Source organism: Tachypleus tridentatus, chromosome 13 (assembly GCF_004210375.1).
Source record: "Tachypleus tridentatus isolate NWPU-2018 chromosome 13, ASM421037v1, whole genome shotgun sequence".
In the NCBI taxonomy this organism is placed as follows: Eukaryota; Metazoa; Arthropoda; class Merostomata; order Xiphosura; family Limulidae; genus Tachypleus; species Tachypleus tridentatus.
This window is the reverse complement of record NC_134837.1, coordinates 82,900,099-82,925,423: the sequence shown is the minus strand read 5'-3', so window position 1 is coordinate 82,925,423 and position 25,325 is coordinate 82,900,099. Positions and strand designations below refer to the sequence as shown.

At 32.9% G+C, this 25,325-nt stretch overlaps 1 protein-coding gene across 8 annotated transcripts; it reads right to left on the bottom strand.

Annotated features, from left to right (window-relative positions):
- Positions 1–12: 12 nt before the first annotated feature.
- On the bottom strand, positions 13–25,325 carry LOC143240610 (BTB/POZ domain-containing adapter for CUL3-mediated RhoA degradation protein 3). 8 transcript variants are annotated; one of them, XM_076483332.1, is made up of 7 exons: positions 25,097–25,261; positions 24,737–24,824; positions 21,035–21,219; positions 15,956–16,215; positions 10,570–10,622; positions 10,139–10,337; positions 13–3,994 (listed from the first exon to the last, which is right to left on the bottom strand). In XM_076483332.1, the coding sequence occupies exons 3-7, from the start codon at positions 21,198–21,200 to the stop codon at positions 3,770–3,772; spliced, it is 903 nt and encodes a 300-aa protein (XP_076339447.1). In that variant the 5' UTR covers positions 21,201–21,219; positions 24,737–24,824; positions 25,097–25,261; the 3' UTR covers positions 13–3,769. The 8 variants fall into 8 exon arrangements, with proteins under 8 accessions (XP_076339447.1, XP_076339449.1, XP_076339452.1 ...); XM_076483334.1 differs by having other exon boundaries at positions 24,773–24,824; XM_076483337.1 differs by lacking the exons at positions 24,737–24,824; positions 25,097–25,261 and adding an exon at positions 25,272–25,325 and having other exon boundaries at positions 21,035–21,215.

Here is a 25,325-nt window from a genome sequence, read left to right as displayed (position 1 = left end):
CCTTCACAAATATCAGAAGGTGGTAAAGAAATAACTTTATTTGCATACAAAATGTACAGTACTATACTCAACTTCATTTTAAAATCTTCTGTACAGGGAAATCAAAGGAACAATAGAATTAACCATTCATTACAAGTTAATTGTGAAATAGAAACCCCATAACCTAAGTGCTTTTAGCAGGTGGACCTTTCTTCTTCAGAATCCCCTGAATAAGAAAGGTCCACCTTTTGAAAACACTTTAGTTATAGTATTTCTATTTCTCTTTTTATCAAGACTTCAACCTACATTTATTTAAAACATCAAAAATTACTAGTTAATTGTCATGGCTCTAGTTGAACTTGTAAAACATTTAAAATTTCACCTCTTGTCTATCTAACTACACACGTACGATGGCTTTCACACAAAACAGATGTAAATATTTCCCTCAGATTTAGTTTCCAACATTCTTTGTCTTGATTTAAGATGATATCTGTAACTAGACCATAGTTGTGTACTCTTTTTTTTTCAATCTATAATGTTCATTAAAAGTCACCTTTTAATTGATTGACCCCAAGTCCAGAGGTTTAGGTATGATATTAGGCAATCATAGCTTACTGAAGACAACTGATTACTTGTATAACACAATGAAAATACTTTTGAAAATCACAAAAGGTCCGAATTACCAAAAAGTGTATTAGAAATTTTTGTGGTCAGAGATGGACTGAAAAATGACTGAGACACATACCTACAAATTTCATAATTTTTTGAGTTTTGTAATAAAAACCTCAGTTAGGGGTCTTGCCTCACTCTAACTATTACCACACATGTTAAATCAACCCTACTTTAAAAAGAAGTTGGAATCTTGAACTGCACATAGGGTGAACAGATTCTTCAAATCGAAGCACCCCATTGAACTTGTAAGTATTGGTTCAACTACTTAAACAGGAGTATCATAACAGTGGCAGAGAAGCCTACGTTTACTTCAGTGATATGCATAAGGTGTTGACAGCTAAGTAATAATAAGAATAAAAAATCACATTGATAAATAAAATAGGTAGGTGGTATTGTGTAACTCTACTATTATAATTCAGGAAAGAATGATATAAATGCTTTAATTTTATCTTTAAACACATTTGGTTGACTATAAAAGGAACAAGAATGCTATTATGACTTCTGAAGATTCGTTGCCAATAATGCTCACCTCTAAAAAGTGCTTAACCCATTCAAATTGGATAGCTGTGCTTTTTGGTCCATTAAACAAACAAGGCTATAACAGTTTTTATGCCAATTAACTAACAAAAACTGTTTCCAAAGCAATGTCAAGTTTTTGTTACAAGTTCTGTCATTTTCAGACTGGTTGGCTTTTACAATGGATATGCAATTGTTTCAATATTTTTTTTCCCCCATTTACACCTGTATGAAATGTAATTTGAGAGCTTTTTTTCTTTTTCCATTAATAATTTTCCAGATATTTGCTTTCTGCTTTGCATCTCAATCTTACAAATGCTTGACACAGTATATTCAAAGGTTTGTATTAGTAGTAAACATCAAGGATGCCCTTATCATTTTCTTCAAATGAAAACTAAGAAACATAGTTTTGTTTCATTCTCAATGACTGCATCAAAGGGAAGTTTATAACAAGCAAAACTATGTATAGGGTACAAATTATGTAAGATGTACAATTTATTTCTCCATTGCTCATGAAGGTGAAAATGACATCAAAACCAATCTCAACACAATTAAACAACAAGAGTTTGAAGTCATCTGGAATTAATAAACTGAACTAATATTTAAATCAGAATCAGTATCCATAAGGAAGAAGGCACAAAAACCAATGTTAAGTTAAAGGTTTACTTCAAAAACTTGATATTTGTCCAAGTGGTTTTGATATTACATAAGTGAAATTTGACAATTTTGAGGTGAAAAGTATTTTTAAACTTAGTACAAAAATCACTTTACACTTGAATTAATAAACATAACCACTTAATATACCCAAAAAAAGATCTTTAATAAAAATACTTAACTAAAAAAAATCAATTTTTACTTGAATTTTTCAAAAACATGTGTAATTTTTACTTGAATTTTACTTGTACGCTGCTATAAACCTGCATCAGTTAGCAGTTGTTGTGTGTTAAAGGTTAACACATTCGACAGTTCAACCTATTGTCAGTGCTAATGGAGTCCTGTAGTGTCATTAATGCAAAATCTACTACATAAAATGCAATGAAAACTATAAAGTATCAAATCTGTGCCAAGATTTATGAACAGCTTCACCTTTTTGTAAAAATAAAAAACACGATAATTTCATAAGAAACTGTTAAGTAAACGGGAATCGCTAAATGGCCTTAAGATATCTGAGCAGGATACATGGTTTGCTCATTATAAATTATAAAACAAGGATAAAGAACCATTGGAACTTTTATATCAGAAAACATTTAAAGAAGATAAATAGATGCACTAAGTAGAAGATAACACTGCATGACAGATTATAATGCACAGTAGAACTACATGATGAAATAGCATACTTCACATACAAGATATGATACTATCAGCCTTACAATGATTAAAATAATAACTTGCAAAATATTTTCTATTACTTGTGTATTATTGAGGTTTATGGTTTGTTACTATTCCCAAATGTAACACTCAAGGATCCAACTAACTTGTAACGTACATGACTGGAGTACAACTGGGTGATTAGTGAAACTTCTAAATTAATCAATCATCAGGCACATTAATTATTATTATTATTTGGTTAAAATAAATAATCAGGTCAGTAAGAAGTTTGGTTTTGAGAGTGCAGACAGTCAACTGTTTACCCTGGGGACAATCTTTCTATTAGTGGATAACTGTAATAGTCTGAAACACCAATTTCAATTAGTTTATTTTTGCAACACTGATAAATCTAGTCAAAATTTCTATAACTGGATAGATGGAATAATTTGACATTTGCCAATGTGATCAGTATTAACAGACTGATAACCAACCACCCAGATCTATCCTATACTATACAAACCTTGAAAAGATTTACCATTTTTGGCTCATATTTTGTCTGTCTTTCCCAGACCTCTTCCACATGCACATACAAACCCTTTGGACTCAATCATATCCTTCCTTCCTTATTCTCAACCCTGAAAACTTTAATAAAAGTGGAGAATATACAGGTGTTATTAAAACTTTAAAAGAAACTAAATTACTGATAAAGTTTTTCATTTCATGTACTGTTAATTACATTTTTAACATGACCATTTGCTTAAACATTTACAATACATGCCTACAATCATTTGAATACAATGCCATCTTAACTTATTTATTCCTTTTTATGTACAAGGTACGAGTATAACAGTTTCGGGTGGCTAAACATATAACTGATAAATAATTCAGAGTTTACAACTTAATGAATACAAGAAATGCACTTAGAAATATATGTTTACCACAATTGTCTGTAATACATTCCAGTTCTATTAAAAAGGTAACAAGCACAGTAATATTATGAATTATTAATTACAAAAAATTAACTGAAATTTCTGTTGAAATTTACAAGGCTGTTAAAAGGAATCAAAGCATCAACAAACAAAAGACAGGAAAAGCATAAACGTGAAAGTTTATGCATATATTTAAGCTATGAAAATAAAAATCAAATCTTTGGCCCATTCTCACAAGACACAGGTTGTAATTCTCTACTCATAGACACCTCTTTCATCAGCTTGCTAACAAACTCTAAAGAGGCTGAATCTGAGCCTGTCAGTCTTAAATCAAAGGTCTATGTTTTACAAAGATTTCCGAGATGTTATTTAGTGCTTCGTATTCTTCCAATATGAGAAGACTCTCTTCCTTCACGTGTCAGACTACCTCCTCCACGGCGGTCATCTTCATCATCACTTGTGTATGAAGCCATTGCAACAGCTCCACGAGTGCTGGTGGCCTGCATCAATTCTGCATCTGGCCCTGTTCTGTTCTCATAAAGCAGGATGTTTAATGTTTCCTCATAAATGCGTGCCTCATGAAATTCAACCTGTTAGACACACAAAGATAACTAGCTTTGTTAATATATATTATACCATAAAGTGTCACACTTTTATTATAAACAAACAAATGCATGACAAGTGTCTTAAGTATGCTTAGTTTACAGAATTTACTTCATATTTTATAATTCCCATTTTCAAATAAATAAGAAAAAAGAACACACAGTTGGATTTAATAAATAAATGTAATTACCTAAAAGTAATCACTATTTTTGACATAGTGAACAGACAAGCATGTCTTTTGGAGATGTATTTATGTATTGACAAAACATTTTTTGTATTAACTATACTGCAACACGAAGAGTTCCTCAAAAATATGCAGGTAACACAACAGATGCTCAATTGGATTACCACCATTACTTATAAAAACAGAAAGAAGTAAAAATCAGTGAGAATAAAATACTAAATTGATGAACAAAAATATCAAAAGACTGGATGAAGATTTCCAAACCTAAGAAAGAAAAAAGGTATGTTTGTTCAAAGATATCCATACTCTGGCTATAGAAGCTGAGAAAAAGGGTGACCCAGCACTTGTCAACAATGGTAATGCTATAAGAAGACATGAAGAGATGATCTCAAAGCAACATAAGAACAAATAGAGATCCTAAGTGCATAGTTATACAAGTTAGATTGATGATAATAAACAAGTTTTACTTGTATGTATAAATAATTTAAAGCTAAGTAGATATTAAGTACTTAAGACATAGACTACCTTAATTTTAAAATGTGTTATACAAGGGATAATAGTTGTGAATAAGATTGCCAGTTCACAATATTCATGTAACTTCCATTTGATAATGAAGGTTAATATATTCTGTAAAATGGAAGGATGATACTTATTTTTAGGAATACAAAAATTACTTTTGGTTAAACAGTTAAGTGCATTTTTTGAGGTTGTTATTATGATTTGATGTTTTCCATTGTATGAAATCTACAAAATCAAATTTGCTGTCAAATGATTTCACAGACAGTTACACATTTTGCTGTTTATTTTTTCATATTTTCCCTGAAGATCTTAAACTTTTTGCTATTCATTTTCGTTACTTAAAATTTACAATCAGTGAAAAATTACTAAGCATAAATTATGCTTATAACAAAGTTGTGACATTCAGTTAACTGGTTGATTGACATTCATTGGCTCAAAGCAACTTAGTCTATCTGCACCAAACAACAGAAGTTAAAAAAAAAAGTAAAAAGAAATCATGTTAAAACAAAGTCCAACATTGAAATTAAAAACTTAAATCGAGTTAAAAAGGCCAATTGCCCTTACAAATTTAAAAACATAACTGAGATGGACAGTGTCACCATTGCCATTAACACTGTCAAACGTCAAGAGTGAACCCATGGTAAAAATACATCTAAAATAGTGCCATCACTTACAGTCATAACAACAGCATGACAGTAAAATGTGGACTATTGTGTCTTGAGTATCACAAAGACCACACATTGGTGCATCAGTTCCAGATAAAAGAAAATAATGAGTTAAAAAACTGTGACCAGTACATAGCTTAACCAGGACAATTTTCTCCTTACAATCATTATGGAAGCAAAATGGCCAAAAAGCAATAGAAGGTTTGATCCGGAAAAGCTTGTTATAACATTGCTCACTCCAAGTCATCTGTCAACTGGTGTGAAGCCGAGCCTTGAATACAGGACTGTTTATATAGGACAAGCACAGCAGTGATTGCACCAGAGCAGACAGAGTTAATTGCAATGTCAGGGAGCTTGTTCCTTTGAACACTAATGTGGCCTGCTATCCAGAAAAACTGGACAGAAGTAGATAATAGAGCAAAATTCACCAATCGGTTTTGAATATCAATAAGAACAGAGAATTAATGTCAAGCAATTCCAGGGCCAGTAGAGAGCTAAACGAGTCAGTATAAATTGTACAGTTCGTGTACTACATAGCTTCTGTGTGCTCCAGGGCAAGAGAAATGGTGTACAGTTCTTCCATTTCTATTTATACAAATGGTTTGAAATTGGACAACTCTGTACACTCTACTATGATTTGTTGTGGTTCATAAAAAGTTGTCAAACAGAAAGCAGTATTTCCAATTGGGAATATCTGTCTTCTTCAGATGACTCAAAGAAAGGTCACATCTAGGGATAGTAATAAGCCATTGTGGGATGGGCTGACCAGTGGATACAACAATGTTATTCAAGAACAGATCCAATTCATCCAACTGTGGCTGGACATGTAGGCCAAAAGGAACAATGATAGACTGTTCTGAAAAAAAGCATGGCCCACTGAAGAAGGAAAATACAGGTGGCATGCTGCAGTAAGGACTGAAGTTTTGAAGCATATTGTAAAGACAGTTGTAAACAGAGGAGGTTAATAAGACTCTGGACTGGAGAAGTGCAGACCCAAAGCCCTTGATTGTGAATAGGGTCCAACATCTTCAAGGCCAAGATCCTGGCAGAGCCATTGTCCAGTTTTGATGCTATCACTTGAGAAAGGCTTCTCTGATTGATGTTTCAAGTTGAATCAGATGGTCCACAGTGGAGTGCTGTTGTCAAAATCCACACTGGCTGGACGAGAGGAAGTTGTTAGAGTCGAGGAACCAAACAAATCAAGCATTGACAATCCTCTCTAAGATCTTACAGACACAACTTGTCAAAGCAACTGGTTAAAAACAACTAGAAGAAGAGCAGAAGAGAGTTGGCATAGCATCTCATAGTGAATATCATCAGGTCCAATTGATGTACTATCAGATCGACAAAGAGCAAGCTTGAGTTCCATCAGTGTAAAGGGCGATTATAGTCATAGAGACGATCAGTCTAAAAGGAAAGAGGTAAGCATTCTGCCTGCGTCTTGATGACTTAGAAGGTAGGGGATGAAGCAGAAGTGCTAAATGCAAAGAGTACTAGCAATGCTCTGGGCATCAGCAATTTCCTGGCCCTCAGAAAGCAAGATTACAAGTGGGGCAGAAGTATACTGTCCACTGACCTTTCGAATCTTGTCCCACATAACTTTGGAACTGGCAATGCTAGTTGTGTACTTAATCCAGGATTCCTTCTGACCTGCCAAATATGTGAATGGGCCCAATGAAAAGCAATGTGGTTTAAAAGTGTCGGATACCTACGAAAGGTATCCCAGGTATTTTTGAGCCTTCCGTGCCATGTGGCTGGCAGGATTCTACCATGGATGAGGACACTGTTGAGATTTTAGGAATACACTGAGCAGCTGCCTGGAAAATATACTCAGTCACTGCTAATACACAGTCATCTATTGATGACAGGATCACGTTTTGAGACAGCAGTGAAAGAGGGCCAGTTGGTCTTGTCCAATTTCCAATAAGGCATGCAGGTCAGGTGGCATTGACCGTGGCCAGTCTCTCTCAAGATGAGAGGAAAGTGATTACTGCCCCATGGGTTAGTGTCAACTCTCAAAGAAAAGTAATAGAAAAATGAAGGGGAGCAGATAGATCAATAGCAGTAAAAGACTGAGTAGGTGCATGAAAATAAGAACCAGTATTGAAGAGAGACAGGTTGTGATCCAAGAGCATACACTCTATGGAATGACCCCTCCCAACAGTATCAACACCAACCTAAGGAGACATACACAGGATGGTAAGAATCAATCAAATCCTTAATGTAATCTATATTTGAACAAAAACACTGACAGTTTCACTGTATCAAAGTGGACATTTTTATTTATGTTAAGGAGAATGGGGTAGGGAGCCCTTCTGTTTTCAACCATGTTTTTTTCTTTATTGGATGGAAGTCAATAAACCTCTATGGATCCTGATTTGGGTCAAGTAGGCAGGACTTTGTCTGTGAACAAACATTCCAGCAACTGAGGGTGTGAATAAATAATTGTTTTGCATCTTGGGGCTGCAGAGAAGGATGGACCTGAAGAAACACCTTAAGCCAAAAGAAGTGGACCCAGGTAGTCACTGGAAGGAGTGGTTGTGACAGAGATGGAAGCAGCATAGATTCTTCAACTTTTTTAACCATGGAGGGCAAATGACTGCTGGATGTATGGAGAGATATATCTGCAGTCACACTGTGGGAGTGGAACAGAATGCAGAAGCAAAAGTCTGAGATGGAGTGGGAAGGGGGGGACAATAACTTCCAAGCCTCTGGGTAGGAGATATTATTAATAGTCTTTAAGCATTGCAACTCTTTCTCCTCTACCCAAATACAACAAGAAATAGAGTAAGATGGGTGCGAACCACTACAGTTAACACTATGTGGTTCCAGTTTGCACTCATAGGCATTGTGGTCATTGTGATGGCAATGAGCACCTGTTCAAGAACCACGACATGATGTCTTCAGTTGATGGAACCGTTGACACTGAAAAGATCTGATCGGGTTTGGAATGTATGGTTGTATCTTACAGTTCAGCTAATCTGCTTTGACTGTGGCAGGAGGAGACAGTGATGTAAACATCAAAATTAGAACATTAGTAGCTATCATAATTTTGTGAGTGGAGATTTGGTGCACTGCAGAAATGCCTTTGCTGGAGAAACCTGCAAAGATATCCAACTTGTAACTATTCTTTAAATCCCTCTCAACTATAACTTCTCTGGAAGAATTCAATTCAAAGTTGCATGGGGAGTAACCTTGATGGGTATATATCCCCAATGGCCTTCAATTTCAAGAAGAGTATAAAGTATAAAGAGTATAACTTCTTTACTGAGTTGGGAGAAGGGTATGCCAGTGAGCCCCTCTAATCTGTTTTGAATAAAAAATAGAGATATCTGCCCAAAGGATATTTTGGATAACAAATGCATAAATAAAAACAGAGGTACAAAATCTGACTGTGATGGTGACTGTACAACAGAGCCATCCATGCATTGTCATTTTCCTATAATAATTGTTTTCACCTTTTTCATTTTTATTTTTTTGTCAATGGGGTTATCCAAAATCAAGGCAATACATTTCAGTGCCCACTGTTCCTATCCACCATGGATCCTTAGGAGGGGATGCACTACAATGCCAAACAAGGACATTGCAGCAATGCAAGGGTTTTGTGAGCACTATACCTAAACACCAACATAAGACATAATGTCCCCATCACCTACTGAGAACATCCAACACTGAAATTTGGTTGACCCTACCCCAAGTGAACCAGCAAACTGACCCTGGAGGGAACACTTCAAAGTGTAAGTATAATAGTACAAGTCAATCCATGCTTTGGATTTTATATATAATGAAACTGACTAGTTTAGTCAATTATGTTCTTATAATTAGAATTTTCATCAATCCAACACTGATACTTGGTTGACCCTACCCCAAGTGGACCAGCAAACTGACCCTGGAGGGAACACCTCAAAGCCACCCATTTACAGGAATTCAAGGTGAAAGTGGTATGTAAGGGGTGGATTCCGTAATCACCAAGATCCTCTCCTCCCCTTCACGGGTTGCCATGTATGACAAACATGTGGGTGGATGTTTAGATCCCAGAGAAGGTATTCAGTAAACTGAAATGATCTGTCTGATCTAATAGTGAAGTTAATCCATGCTTTGGATTTTATATATGAGGAAACTGACTAGTTTAGTCAATTATGTTCTTATAATTAGAATGTTCATCATTGGGTAATCTTTGTTTACATTCATTTTAAACTTATTGTAGAGAGTTAAAAATCAATAGTTGTATTCTAGTCTACAAAGAGGTAGAATATGAAGTTATGTTCTAATGATATTAACAATAGTGTTGAGTTGTTACATGTATGAAAAGTGTCTTTCAGGTAAGGCATAATAGTAGAGAAAATAGCTATATTACATAGTAGTTTTAGTTATTTTATAAACTATAAATTGCTTTAAAAACCAAATTTATATTTTAAAATGTCATACAGCTATGTCATGTGTTTGAAGTATCTGTTTTCATATAGTGACCTTTGCGAGTTATTAATTTTTAGTAATGCAAGATCAGAGGTGGTATTATACCTGCCACTGGGCTTTAAAGTGTTAAGCTATGAACTGGAGCTGTACAATCTAGCTGTTAGAAGTGGTAACTACAATTTCTTTTATTGCATTTAATAATTTCTTCAGTTCTTGTTTTAAATTTTCCTATGTGATAGTTATTAAGTTATTACCTTGGCATATCCATAAATTTTACCAGATAAAGCTAAGCAAGTAGTCTATAGAGTTTAGTAAGTATATATGCATGAACATTAGTCAATACTAACCTTTGTGTGCTTTTTGTCTGTAGCATACACTATAGAGGTACAACACACTTCTGCAACTCTTCGCCCATGCCCATAAAATGACCACTGGCAGATTTCATTACTGCCAATAACATTCTTGATGAACAAAACCCGCTGACTGAACCTTAGAGACAATTTGTCAAACAACTCAAGGTTTTTCAAAAGGTTATCATCAGAGGTGCTGCAAAATAAAAATTTGGTTTAACTTAACATTGAAGCTTTTAAACAAACAAATCATAAAAAAGCACTTATTTCCTTGTAATACTGTCTCATAAATATCAATGAAAAATATATCCTAATATAACTTCGACATAAAGTAACGAATAAGTGCTTTTGAACATGCTGCATTTATACCATAATATTTTTGGTAATTAACTTCATGATTTATCTGAAGTTTCTTAAATTTCACTCACCTTGTGTAGGAATATTTGTTGTTATGGCGGTTGATGAGCAACTTGACTGCAGGCTAAAATGTTAAAAAGAAAATAATTTATAAAAACTACTTGTCTCATATCTGAAACACATTAATTAAAAAACAGTAAGATTAAACTTAAAAGGTATTTCACTTTTTAATCACTGGTCCTTCATTAAAAAGAAGGAAAAACAGCTACTGTAAAAAATAACAAATAAATCAAATACAAACGAAAGTTAACATTTTCCTAAATTGAAAATATATTTCCATTAACAATTACCTCCACTGACAATATAGCTATTCTTTGACATCAGCTTTGCTTATCTAAGCATTGGTCTCACATATTCCAGTCTTTTATACCCCACTTAAGAGCCCTTGGCAATATCTAATTTAAAAATTCCTCCACCCTCATTAATGCACCCTTTATCTTGGTACTGTACATAAACACCTCACTTACATAATGTAATCATTTTTTTCAAGACTGGTTGTTAGTGGGGAGGTAAGGTGGAAAAGTGTCATTGGAAGAAAGTATTATTGGAAATACATTTTTAGTTTAGGAAAATGTTAACTTCAAACTCATACTTACCATTCATTGACAATACAGCTAGCATCCCAAAGTGAGAAGGTGGAGGGGCTAGTGCAATCATGGTCCATCCAGAAAGCACCTGCATAAGACAGTGGTGTACCAAGATAAAAGTAGTACACAAGTGGGGGAACCACACAACATTCAGAAGAGGTATGGATTTTACCTGGAACTGATTTCCTGTATCAAGGGTGGAATAGAACACTAGTAATCATCATAGGCTAGCCCCAACCAGACAACTGAGGTTCTACAATGTGAAGTTATATTTAAGGGGTCTTGATCCCTATATTCCACATTGGTGGCCAGAACTACTGGACTGCAATGTTTTATATGCATGTGTGTGCATGCACACACACACACACAATATTTTTAATTGGATCCCAACCTGTAGCCACACAGTGATGTTTTGCACCATCATTATCACAACAAGAAAATAAGCAACATACGGTTATAACAGAAAGTGTTCGTACCCCTGCTTCCCAAGTAATTTTTTGCTCATAACTTAAAAAGTATCACGATTATGCTAATAGACGTATAATATATTATAAATATTACACTAACACACATCTACATAAATTTTTATGTAAATTAAAAGACAAATAAACTCTTTATAAACAAATAACCAAAAAACAGGAGGAGCAGAAAGTGTTCATACAGTTCAGAACGTTTGAAAAAAACTGATATTCCCTAAATATTTTGTTTAATTTGGTGAATAAACTACATTATACCATTCCAGAACTAGACACCAGGTTCATAATTATTGGAATATAGCTCGCAAAAAATTTACTTCTGGCAATTTAGCACCGTCTCTGTCATTATCTGCTTGGTTATCTTGGCAAACACAAAACAACTGTTCAGTGATTTATAAAACTGAATTATTGCCAGTATTGCTACACAACTTAATGTGCCAAAATCTACTGTTCAAAGCATAATTGCCAAGTTTAAGCTTATAGGATCAACTGCTAACCTCCCTCTTTCTGGACGCCCCACTAAAATTCTAGAGAGAACCAAAACGAAGTTTCTCAGAAGTTAGTAGGAATCCTCATTTAACACGTAATGACACACAGAAACTGGTAAAGGAAACTGGGGTTGAAGTAAGCACCTCTACAGTTATGAACATGTTATGCTCTTCTGGGTTCAAAGCATGCCATCCTCATAGAACTCCATATTTAAAGCCTGTTCATTGAGAAGCATGACTGAGGTATGCAAGAAAGTATGTAGATAAACCCTTTACCTATTGGAAGAGTATTCTTTGGTTAGACAAGACTAAAATTGAGCTTTCCGGCCACAATGATGTTCGCAATATTTTCCGTAAGAAGGGGAATGAAATCTTCCAAAAAACACTGTGGCTCGATCATGCTATGGGATTCCTGGTTGCAGAGGAACCATATAAGCATTCTGGAGTGGGTATCGCAGTCACCCAATCTCAATCCAATTGAGAACGTTTGGCAGCGGTTGAAGACCAAGGTTCATCAGCGTCATCCGACAAACTTGTAAGAGTTGGAGGCCTTCTGTAAAGAAGAATGGAAGAAAATGCCAGTCGAGTACTGTCAAACGATCATGGAGGGCTGAGGAGAGATTGTGCCAAGTAATTCACCTAAAAGGCTACACAACTGACCATTAAAGTAGATGCACGAACACCTTCTGCCCCTTCTATGTTTGGTTATTTGTTTATAAACAGTTTATTTGTCGTTCAATTTACATAAACATTTATGTAGATGTGTGTTAGTATAATATGTATAATATACTATACTTTCATTATCCTAATCGTGATATTTTTTAAGTTATGAGGAAAACTACTCAAGATGCAGGGGTACGAACACTTTCTGTCATAGCTGTAGAAGTGGACAAACTTTCTCCTTTACTTGAAGAAGCCCAAAAGGCAATACTCCTGGTTCAGAATGACAGGATCGTATATGTGACACCCAACCAAAAGAACAGAAATAATCCAGTCTGAAACTGTGAAAATTTATCCTCACTCCTCAACTACTTCCATGAACAATATACAAAACCAACATCAAAGAAAAGGGCTATACACACCCCAAACAGATAGTGTTGTGTCAAATATAATATGGAATTATGAGTTGGCTTCTGCAGAGGCTGGTGCCACTCCTACTGATATCTGGGAAAACGTCCAGGGACCTGAGAAGGAAGGCCCTCAACTTTGCCCTCTTCTCCAAGAGTGGAGAAAAAAGCATGCAGTGTTTGAATCATCTGTAGCACTTTCTGATCATGGATATTGATGAATAATTACTCAATCTAACTAATAACATGGTTAGTTCAGTTTTACATTTAATGACTGTGCTTGTTTTAGAAACAATACAGGATGATTTTTCCTTTATGTGCCTCAATTTAGATCAGCCATTATAAAAATGCTATCGAAAAGGAAAGATAGCAAAAATGATGACAGATATGAATACCAGACTTGTTAACATGACAGTTCAAGCTAAATTTGGGTGGTTAATATTAAATTTGCATACTCAAATTCCTTGTTTTTAGAAAGCATGTTTGTTTCTTCCAAAGGTTATTTATTCTGTAAAAATATAGGCAAAACACATACATGGAAAAATGTTGGCCAAGTTGAATTGAAGAGAAATAATTCACCATGCCAACAGTTAAACAATAGGAGTTTTATACTGGTTTCTATATTTTGAATGATGCACAAATTATCAATTCTTCACTCACAATCATTAGCCTCATGGAATGTCACAGTGAATGTCCAATCCATAAATAATATCCTCTACCTTTATTCTTAATTTTAAACCAAAAACAAAATTGTATGCCATGCAAACACAAAAAGTCTTGTAATGTATGAATTAATTTTTCCTGTTATGTTTAACAGATAAACACCTCCACTTGAGACAATTTCATGAAAAGACTTCTACAAATCTTAGTCCTAATTATTCAAAAAAAAAATGCAGCTTCATAACTAAAGTACTAATATGAGTAGTTATGGTACAAGGTACATCTAAAAACATTAATGAATCATGAGAAAATCATACAGTTAAACTAGTCAAACATTAAAAATTGCTAAAGCATGAATACCAATTCACTGTTTATTCATTTAAGTACATGTTTGTTACTCTAAACCAGTGTTTCTCAAAGAGGTCACAAGCAGATTTCCAGTGGGGAGGGGTATCACAAGCTGTCTGTGCTAAGTCGATATTTTCTTAATTTAAGCATTCAAGTTTCACATATCACATTTCTTAGGTGCTATGACAAACTGTTTTTCATCCTTGTAAATATAATTAGACTAAAGACCAAAGCCTGGATGTGGAGATTGTCTGGCAAATCCAGCTGAGAATCTGCTCCAAACACTATGAAATTTTACAACAACCTAGATGTTTTCAGTAAATTTTCAAGCAAGTGAACATGATTTGGTAATTTCCTTTTTAAAAGTACTTCTAAACTAAGATTAACTATTTACTTCACTTTTTTTTTTTTATTGGCAGATGGGTTTTAATTATAATAAATGCTAGATAATGCATGCAAGTTATCATAATTTGAATTATAAATATAATTTGTATGTGAATAACCTTAGTGGTATGACACTGTACTTGGTGTACTTATTGACCAGTCTCAAGTTATTTCCAAGCATTGCTACTAGTGGTAGGGCAAATAGGATTTTAGGTTATGTCTACACAAATATTTAATACAAGCCTAAATAGTTTATAATTTCATTGTATTGGTCTCTGGTTAGGCCACATTTGAAGTATTGTGTTCAGTCTTGGGCTCTTCACCTTAGGAAGGACACTGAATTGTTGGAAATGGTTCAGAAGAAGGTTATTAAAATGGACCTGTGATGAAGGGACTGTCACATAATGAGAGATTAAGATCCTTAGAATTGTTTTATCTTGAAAAAAGAAGAGTTTGAGGGATCTGATTGAAGTGTTTAAGATTGTAAAATGAATTGATAATGTTGGTGCAACCATTCTTCATGTTTAACAGCAACAATTATAGAACTAGGGGATATAGGTTTCGATTTAGGCAAGGTAGTAGCCATCTTCAGCCAAAGCAATTTTATTTTTCAAACTGGGTGGTTGGTCTATGGAATGGGTTGCCTTCAGATGTCACAAAGGCAGTAAGTTGGAATGAGTTTAAAAGAAAGCTTAATAAATATTTGAATGATTAGGACTGACTTTAGTGGGTTTTTTTAATAAAAGTAGAACATCCTAAGCAACCAATTTTTATTGATGATTAACCTCAGCTTGCTTATCTTTCTGCAGATAGGTGTTATTAGTCTATACATATTATGAGATCAGAACCTCCTATATGTTCTTATGTAACTTGTTAATTCACTTCTTCATTGGAGATCAGGTTCTTACATGGAAGACATTTATGAAAATTAAACATGAAACATTTTAGTAAAATGGTTTGTTTAAAACTTTAAATTTCAACCAAAATAGTTTGTTGAAACTTTAAAATTCAACCAAAATAGTGAGTAACCTTTATAATATATTCACAGTTACAAAAGTCATATAAAGCCAAAAGATTATCAGTAACACCAACGTTAGAGTATTTTTATTTTGTGTAAAATTTTAATATTTTATTTCTTACATAGGTATTTATTACAACTTAGTTTCATGATTTGATATGGAATTATAATGACCAATTTTATACTCTCCCGATTGAAATTAGTAGCTCGGAGTTGTGAAATTAACTTGCACTTCTATTAAACTGTATAGAATCCACCATATCAAAACTAGTGAATGACACTTAAATCTTGTTCAATGAGATATTCTTTCATCATATAAAATTAAAAATGCAGTGAAATAATGGAATTATTTCATTACATTTTACATACTTTGGTACTGTTGCTGATTAGAAGCTGTTCTTCTCTCTCAGATGTAGTGAGTGGAACTCGACAGATCGGTTCTATGGACCGTTCATAGCGCTGTAGGGCAGCTTCGCAGCTCTCAACTAGTTCAGTTATCAAATAATACTTGGCTTCAGCAAGAAGTTCTTTCAATTCTCTCTGAGATTCCGGTAAAGAGACTGAACCATCCCGTAAGAAGTTCAAAATGGTTCCAAAGTGTTTTCCACAGCGATCAATTAGGATCCACCCTAGAGAAAAAAAACAAACATATGTAATAAAAATGAATTGTAAAAGAGATCTAATCTATAGTTTCTAAATGAAAACATTTACCTTTCACAGCTTATTTTTATTTGACATTTTATTAAATTTCATTTAACAGCAAACATTTTTTTGCTCTACTTATCAAAACATTAAAGTAGGTTAGAATGTAATCAAATGTATATCAAATACAACAAATTACATAAGACTAATTCAATACTACAACCTGACAGAAAATACAAGTTATAGTTCTACTTCATTCTGAATCTTATAACCACTTATCTCTTGAAACACTGTTTAGATTCTTTTTTTTTACAAATGTTATTTTTACAAATGCTTATATTGGTATATCAACCATATAATTCGGTTAAAAAGTAGTCCAACAACTTCTTTTAATTACAAGATGTAATAATTGCTGGGAATAATTTATGTTCTTTATTTTGTATTAAAAGCTACACAGCAAGTTACCTGCCTAGATTTTAATGTTTTTAATTAAGCACAAAACAACACAATGACCTATCTTTGTTCTATCCACTACAGGTATCAAAACCCAGATTTTAATGTTATAAACCCTCAGCCTTACCACAAAGCCAGTGGTAGACTCTGGTTATAAAAGGTTAAATGTTGACCCTCTCTTTCTCTCAAAAAATAAGTAACATAATGAACAAGTAACATCTAAATCTTACCGAGACCATTATGAAAGATGCAACACTCATGTAAAAAGTGAAAGGTACAGTTATTATTGTTTTAAAGTTGGAACATAAAAACATTAATTCAATGTATAAAATATTTTCTCAACATGAAGAAATGTAGGTAGATAGTTATTTCATGTTTATTGGCACAAAGCTACTAGGCTATCTGTGCCAAACAAGATGTAGTATACTATAATGATATATGGAAATTAAGGTAAAAATACATAAAATATGTAAAATTAAGACCTGCCAGGAAGACTGAAGCATTAACTTCAAACTTGCTGTCAGTCACCTGAAGTTTGCCTTTCCATTTCTGGGTTCAAGTCAAAATAAAGCGTGTAAAATAAATCATGCTAAAACAGTGTATAGTCCAATAAAAACCTTAAGTTAAAAACCAATGGCTTTTAAAAATGTCAAAACATGAGTGAGGTGGCCAGTATCACCTATGTCATTGGCTAATGTCAAGAGCAAACCTACCTTAAAAATATGTTTAAAATGGCATTGTCATTCTTGGTTGTAACGATGGCATGACAATAAAATATGTACGATTGTGACCTGAGTGCCACACAGACCACACATTGATACATCAGTACCAGATAAAAGAAAGTGATGAGTTAAAAAACTGTGACCAATGTGTAGCCTAGCCAAAACAACTTCCTCCCTTCGATCTTTACAGAAACAAGATGGCCAAAGAGCTAAAGAAGGCTTGATTTGAAAAAGCTTATTATTTCGTTGTTCACTTCAGGTTGACTGCCAATTGGTGTACATTTGGGTTTTGATAACTGGACCATAGTCCATGCATAGAACAGGGACGGTGGTGATAGAGCCAGAGCAAATGGACTTAGCTGCTCTATCAGCTAGCTCATTTCCATGAAAACCAACATGATCTGGTATCCAAAAAAACTGGACAGAGACAGATACAAAGAAAGATATGTATTACAAGTAATCTGACTTTATGCACCTAAATGCTGAAGGAGTAAGTTCCAGGTGTTAATTCAACAACTGAGTTATCTTAAATTAGAAATTGAAATAACCTCCACTTTTATTTCAAATGCTACATGAAGAAAAAGCCATGTGCAATCTTAAAAACTTAATATGTATAAAACCCAAGTTAGAAAAGCATTATCCCTATCATTTTATACGATAGCATTTTAATTAAGATTCTTGTATGTTTTAACCTGGGAAGTCTGAAACCTGAATTTGAGCTGAAAGCTTCCATCAACAGTTACGTAAAACAATGTAGTTGAAATACTATTGTACTTTCTTCTAAATAGAAGCACATACTTGTTGGTATTTAACAATGTTTTTTTTTTCTGTAATTTAGAACATTATTTAATTAACAATGAGTAATATAAGATTTTAATGAAATGTTATGTATCCTACTCTCACCAACTATTTAATTAGATATTTATATTTTATAACAAAAGTACTTTGTTCTTATTTCTTTATTACTGCATTTTTATTGTAACTGTGGTTGTTAATTATTACTGTTGGAAAAAGAATTAAGTCATTCCAAATGGATTTGATCATACTGTTCAAATCCATTTAGAATGACTTAATTCAAGTATGTTTAAGGGCTGAATGGATTGAAAAATGTTCAAAGACTGTCAGAAACAATGGTGAGAAGATTTAGTAGAAATTCTATGCTGAGAAACATCTGACAAATGTTTTAAAAAGAAAAAGCAAACAAACCATTCAAATACCTTAGGCAAATTCTAATTTGCAAAATTCTCCAGCAACTTCAATGAACTATCTAGTTATTGTATATAAACACCTCATTTAGATATTGTAATCACTTTGTTTGAGACAGACTAGCTCTTAGAGGGGAAGTGGGGTGGGTGTGTCAGCAGAGGTAAGTGCATTTTTGTTTAGGAAAATGTTAACTTCCAAAACATACCTCCCATCTACTGAGAGTATAGCTAGAATTCCACAATGGAAGGTTGGTTCAGGCATGATCCATACAGAAAGCATATGAACAGAAAAGGAATGTGTCAAGAGAAATGGGGGAACTGTACTACACCCAGAACATGTGTGCTCTTCATCTGAAGCTTAGTTCCTATATCAAATGTGGGATATGAGTAATCATCAGTATAGGCCAACTCTAATCAGAAAACCAATTAATTGGAATTATGGGACTGTGAGGGCTATATACTTTTGATCAGATCCCAATCTGTAGCCACAGCATTTTACATCACCTGATGGAGTGGGGGGTATCGTTGTCTTACCTCTGCTCTGTAATAGAAATATCCATTACAGAAACATTAACCTCATTTAAAATCATAATGTAAAGTGAATAGTCACAACACTACTGTTGATAGAAACTCATGGTGAATGTTTAGTTGTGAAAAAGTGATTACATTACCTGAATGAAATGCTTATACACAAGTACCTAGACAGAGAGCACACTGAAGTTTGAGAATTTTTCAAGTTATGTATTGCCTAAGGCATCCAAAGTGGGGTATAAAACATTAAGTATCCAATGCTTAGACAAAGAGTGGAAAACCCTGGAGATCAAGAAATAGTTAGTGTCAGTAGACAGTAAGTATAGTTTGGAATCTAATTATTCCTGAAAAAAAAAAGTACATATATTCTTAACATAAAAAAACAACTTTCACTCAGACTAGTAAGGGTGAGTTAGTATATTAAAAAAACAACATATCTTTAGTCAAGTTACTTCATTAAAAAATTTTTGTGTATAGCATATGTATAACATTTACTAAAACCTTATCAAATTTCACGAAGAAACTTACTGAGCAGTATCATTTATAACTTCACAGAAACAGCACTAGTGCAAAGCATTAATACTGTTCACAATGGGTTAGGTAAATGCATTGGTAATGTTTGTTAAACTGCATATTTGTTAGAGTTTAGAAATTTCTATTCAGTTTAGTGTATTTGTTTGCTGTTGAACAAATTAAAATACTTTAGTCTCATAAAAAAGTAATAGACATGTATATGTTAAAATAGTAGTGATATTTTTACCATACTAAACACAGGTACAACTTTCAAAATTAGATAGTATTATCAGGTCAAACAACCCTTTAACAATGGGTCAAAGGCCATGCCATTGCATTTGTCAACTTGCATTCAAATTTTATTGAACTACTTTTCTGTGAATTTATGTCAATAAGTTTGGAATCAAACTGTAGATTATGATTCAAACTTTAATGTTATATATGGGTTAATTTCTTGATTTAAAAGTAAATATTAAAAGAACATACCTAAATATAGATTTTAGTGAGTCATGTAGTAGGCTGAATGCAGCACTGTTTAAACATTGATGTTTGTGATGTCAGAAAAAGCCTATAATTTTGTATAAATTAGAAACTCAAATTACTAATATTATCAAGCTAGAATATAAAATAAGAACCTTGTATCTTTTTATTTTGCTGAGATATGGTTTATGTACTGAATCAAACACAGTAGCTCTATTCAACTCTTTCCACTTTTTGGAATGGTCCCTTATATACTCAAAAGGGTTAATTTTAGAGCACTGGAAGAGGTCCACTAAACAGGAGGTTCAACAAGATGTTAAAACGTAATACTAAATCTCTGAATAGCCGAGTATGAGAAAGAAATTGGACAAAAAGTAATGTGCAAAAAAAAAAGAACAATATGCAATTCAAAACACAAAGTTTGTGCACTTGCTGTTACTAAACATGAGATGGTCACTTCGATTGTTGTACCTTCCAATGACTGGGCCAACTTCATTGCCAACTGTTCAAACTCAACTTTTCTTACACTGCAGATAATATTTGATTTACCCAAAATGACTAGCACTACTAATATTATGGTCATTCCCATTCAAGTATTTGGGATACCATCTGAACTACACAATATACAATATCAGAGCCATTCCTGCCATGGACAGAATAAATGACTTCAATAGAATAACAAGGATCAAAAATAGAACATTCATTTAATGACATTCTCAACCAAGTGTTATACAAAAAGGGTACCTAAGCAAAAGAAATTATACACTTTAAAAAGTACTATTTGAAAATAAATGGAATAAGTGCATGGTATATGTATGTACTATAATACAGGTACCAAATCTTACTAATTTTATGTTTCACCATTCTTAACCTTTTGAAAGTATATAGAGGTATGAACTTACCCTCAGAGTCAGTAAGGACTTCCATTCTTCCACTGAACATTGCCCGAAGCATACTGTCATGTTTGGTTAGTGTTCCAATGGTAGTATAATGAAGGGATCCACCTACATTCAACTTCACATATTCACTTGGAGCTCCCTTAATAACTGCCTTGTGGTCCCCAGACATAATGAAATTTTGTTTCTAACTGTAATAAAAATGCATTGTTATACTTAATAAAACATTAGGACTTCATAAAATTTTTTAAAGGCTAGCATATCTTTCAATTCACTATGAAAATGAAAATATATTATTTTAGGAATAAAGGCAGCAACTGGTAGCAGCCAAAATAAAATTTATCAGTAAAATTCTGTAGACTTGCTATTCTTTGACCACTACAGATAAAACTACTACTTTTCACTTAAAAAGCTATAACTAATTACTTAGAGAAGAAAGTATTTGTAGAATTATTTAAAAATGTTAAATATGTTAGAGAGCTCTCACTCGAAAAACTTTTATGTTAGCTTACACTGAACATAAGCTCAGTTCAGTGTTTCTTATTCTTGTGAGGCAACAGTGGCAAACTAAATAATCAAATTACCTACACTACATACAATACTTCTCATATTCTTAAAAATACACTTGCAATGAAAATTATGTATACAAGATATAGGGTTTTAATTATCTTTAAGAATGGGTGAGTAATCCTATTGGTTTGAGGTAAAGCCCAAGCCGAAGATGTAATTCCCCTGCGTGCTTTGGGGACACTCTTCTGGAAAAGTTTTTAAGATCAAGATTACCAAATGTTATACATATTATGCATTTTCTAGTCTGATTTTAAACAACAAAATAAACAAATTACAGTATGATATGACAATAAGCATGTAAATTTGCATCATACATTTACTTGCTTTGGCTTTATTTGTACGAGAAGTGTTTCTAACCTTTTTAACAGCTTTTGTATGGCTATGTTCCCTCCAAAAGGACTCATTAAATTTGGAAATGTTTATATTGTGCATGTTGCAATTTATTGACTAAATAACTACCAGAACAATTATATTTTTACATTTGGATAAGTAGAGAAGCTACACTAAGTCCATACTATTGACTGTCCAACAGGAACATGATTACACTTTTGTCCCTTCTCAAATGGTCAAAAGAATTAAAAAATAACTTCAAAATTATTGTTTATATGACAGAGATACTCAAAAAGGTTTCAATTAAATGATTCTTATCAATGAATTCCTCCATGATAAAACACCAGTAGAAAATATATTCACAAAAACCAAAGTAGAAAGGTAGATTTACCTGACACTGAATCAATAACTTGGAGTAAAGGAAAAAAAATTAAAAACACATTAATACATCATATAAAAAAATACAAATTACTTTAAAATAGCAAAGCATGACAAATATTTAACTTAACACTAACATTTTCCCTCAACCAAATGGATGTAAAGTGCATGTAAATATTTGTTTTTGAAACCTAAAGTTACTGGTTACAAGAACTGCAAAGCAATGTGCAAAAGAATGGAAACTTATGTTGAATACAGACTTTTTCAAACACTTAAAAATAGTGTATAAATTACTTTATAAACTGAAAATACATTCCACTAAATAAATTTCAAAAATATGTCTGTAATGAACTAATATCATATAGAACTTTAAGAAGGGTTTAATTACATGATGTGTACTATTAATTTGAATTATTATATTTAGTTTGATTACTTTTTGGTTCATCCATTTTCTTTGTGTGTGGGTAAGAAGTAATTTGAACTAATGAATAGACTTCCTATCATCTTGTGTTTTGTTTTATGTCAATGTCATGAAGTCCCAATACAACCAGTAACTAGAGTTCTGAAGTTAAACACCATGCTAGCCTGCTAGTTACCTGTACATTTAACAAATGCTGACAAAAATGAGTATATGCTTTTAAGTTATGAACAATCAGCATTGTCTAACTCCAACCTTCCTCAACAAACAGGAAACTAATCACTAAATTGGCCCATATTTCCCAGCAATTTTTTTTTTTTCATACTTGGAGCTGTTTAATGGAGTTTCATTGGTCACAAAACATTACTAGGGAAAATTGTAAAGTATTGTGCTTTATATTAATGTGTTCAATGAATGTGAAATCTATAATACCTAAAACTGACAACTAGTATTTATGTTTTTTGTATGTATATTTTGTTCTTTGTTCAGCATTAATTTCATTAACATTATTGGACAGAAAGTTTAATATCTAGATTTTGTTATTATTATACTTTTATTAAGATTATTTTGCTTTGTTAGCTTAGTATAAGAACTTGGAGTAACCTAAATCTAAGCTGATCAAACCTCATCAGATATTGATTTTCAGTTGAAAATATCATTAACAAATGAAGAAATAAAACATTCAAATCTTTAGAAATAAAAATAATTTATTTAATTAGTTATACTCATTACTCTATTAAGTTTTCTCTTATATGTCACCTAAGTTTGTAGTTTTCTCTAGATGTTAATAATAAGCACAAACAATAATTTGGTCCTTCAAGGCTGTCCTTGATTACTCATCTCTTGAAAAAGTAAAAATTTAAACCCATCCTTCAGTTTTCTAGAAGTAATCAATTTCTCTATTAAGTTCCTGTGAAACACTAGCCTATACCAATGATACCTCATTCAATAAGTCAACTACTCCATGAGGAAAAACTATCTTCTGTCCTCTCATTGAAGTTTTTTCTGGGTAAAGTATAAAATACTCAGAGGCCTTTTTCCTATTGTTTCTCTAGATACTATTGTAAACTTCAATAAGATTATCTCTTAACCTTATCACTTCCAAAAAATTATCATAACTTGTTTTTCAATAACTTTGTTTCTAAGAGGCTTTGAAAGTACTTAAAGAACCCTAAGGAAAGCCAAAGGCATGAAATACTTCTAGTGATCTACTTTCCCAGGAAACTTGAGAACCAGATGCAAAATTATACATTCTGAGCACTTTTAATGGCTTTTTGAGCTAGATATTTCAACATGACAATGTCATTTTTTTCTCTAACTATCAACTATTTATTGAACTTGATGCATTTTTAAAGTTTCATTAGAAGTGACAAACAACATGTATGATGCAATGCTGTTTTGTACAAAAACCTCATTCACATCCACACAAGCATGATCAGAAAAAAATAGATCATAAAGAAATAACATTGTTTTTACAAGCTCAGGTTATTTTACTTAAGTGGAATAAATGAAAGGTTTTCATAACTGTTTCAGGTATATGTATGTGTGTTTTACTTATAGCAAAGCCACATCAGGCTATCTGCTATGTCCACCGAGAGGAATCAAACCCCTAATTTTATAGTTATAAATCTGTAGACTAGCTGCTGTACCAGCAGAGAACAGGAATATGAAACAGTCTTCTTTGTGACAAGAGATATTTCATATACCAAAACCATCATGCCTTTCTTTGCAGAAATAATGGAAAGGCTATATGAATAAAATTTGCATTTTAATACAAATATTTTAAATAAATTATAATATGAAAGAAAAGCATAATATATAATAACACATGAAAAGGTTTTAAACTAGCAATTATTACCTTTTAAACATCAAATGCTATGAATCAGGATAACTACATATAAGAACAAATGCTATTTATAAAATAAAGTATTTCAAGCATTTTTGAACAGTTGTCAGAATTTGTGTCAGAAACTTATGCATTATCTTACACTTAAACTTATCTTACACCTTATTTGCTCATGAGAATGAAATACGATGCTTTGATTTACATTTCATGATGTACTTTGTCATGCCAAAAATAGCCTCCATGCATTTCTTCAACTAGCAGATATAAAAAATAAGCAGGAAAAGATTAAGCACAAGTTTTGTCACAGATGTGGCTCCTTCTTTGAAATTTTATGAACATGATTGTAAATTATGACCTGTAATTACAGGATACGATTATTACGAGTGTTAATTTAGCAAGTTAATATATAAATCATGTACCTATAATTACATAACAGTTACCATAAGTTAATAAAAGTATAATTAGTCATAAGCCTACAAATATATTAATGATAACGTAATATTGTAAAATATTAGTTTTAGATTACCTTTTTATCTAACTTCTAGGTTATAAAAGCATAAATCACGCAGCTGAAAGTTGCACAAAATTAAATGCTACGCCTCAAGATACGGATAGAACACGATTCGTTCTAGATAGAATAATAATAAAACACTGATACCATTCATATACCTATTACTCATCTGTGAGTAAGTGTGACACACCTTATACACCAGAGTTGACTGAACGCTATGTGACGAAAAGAACAACTACTGTTG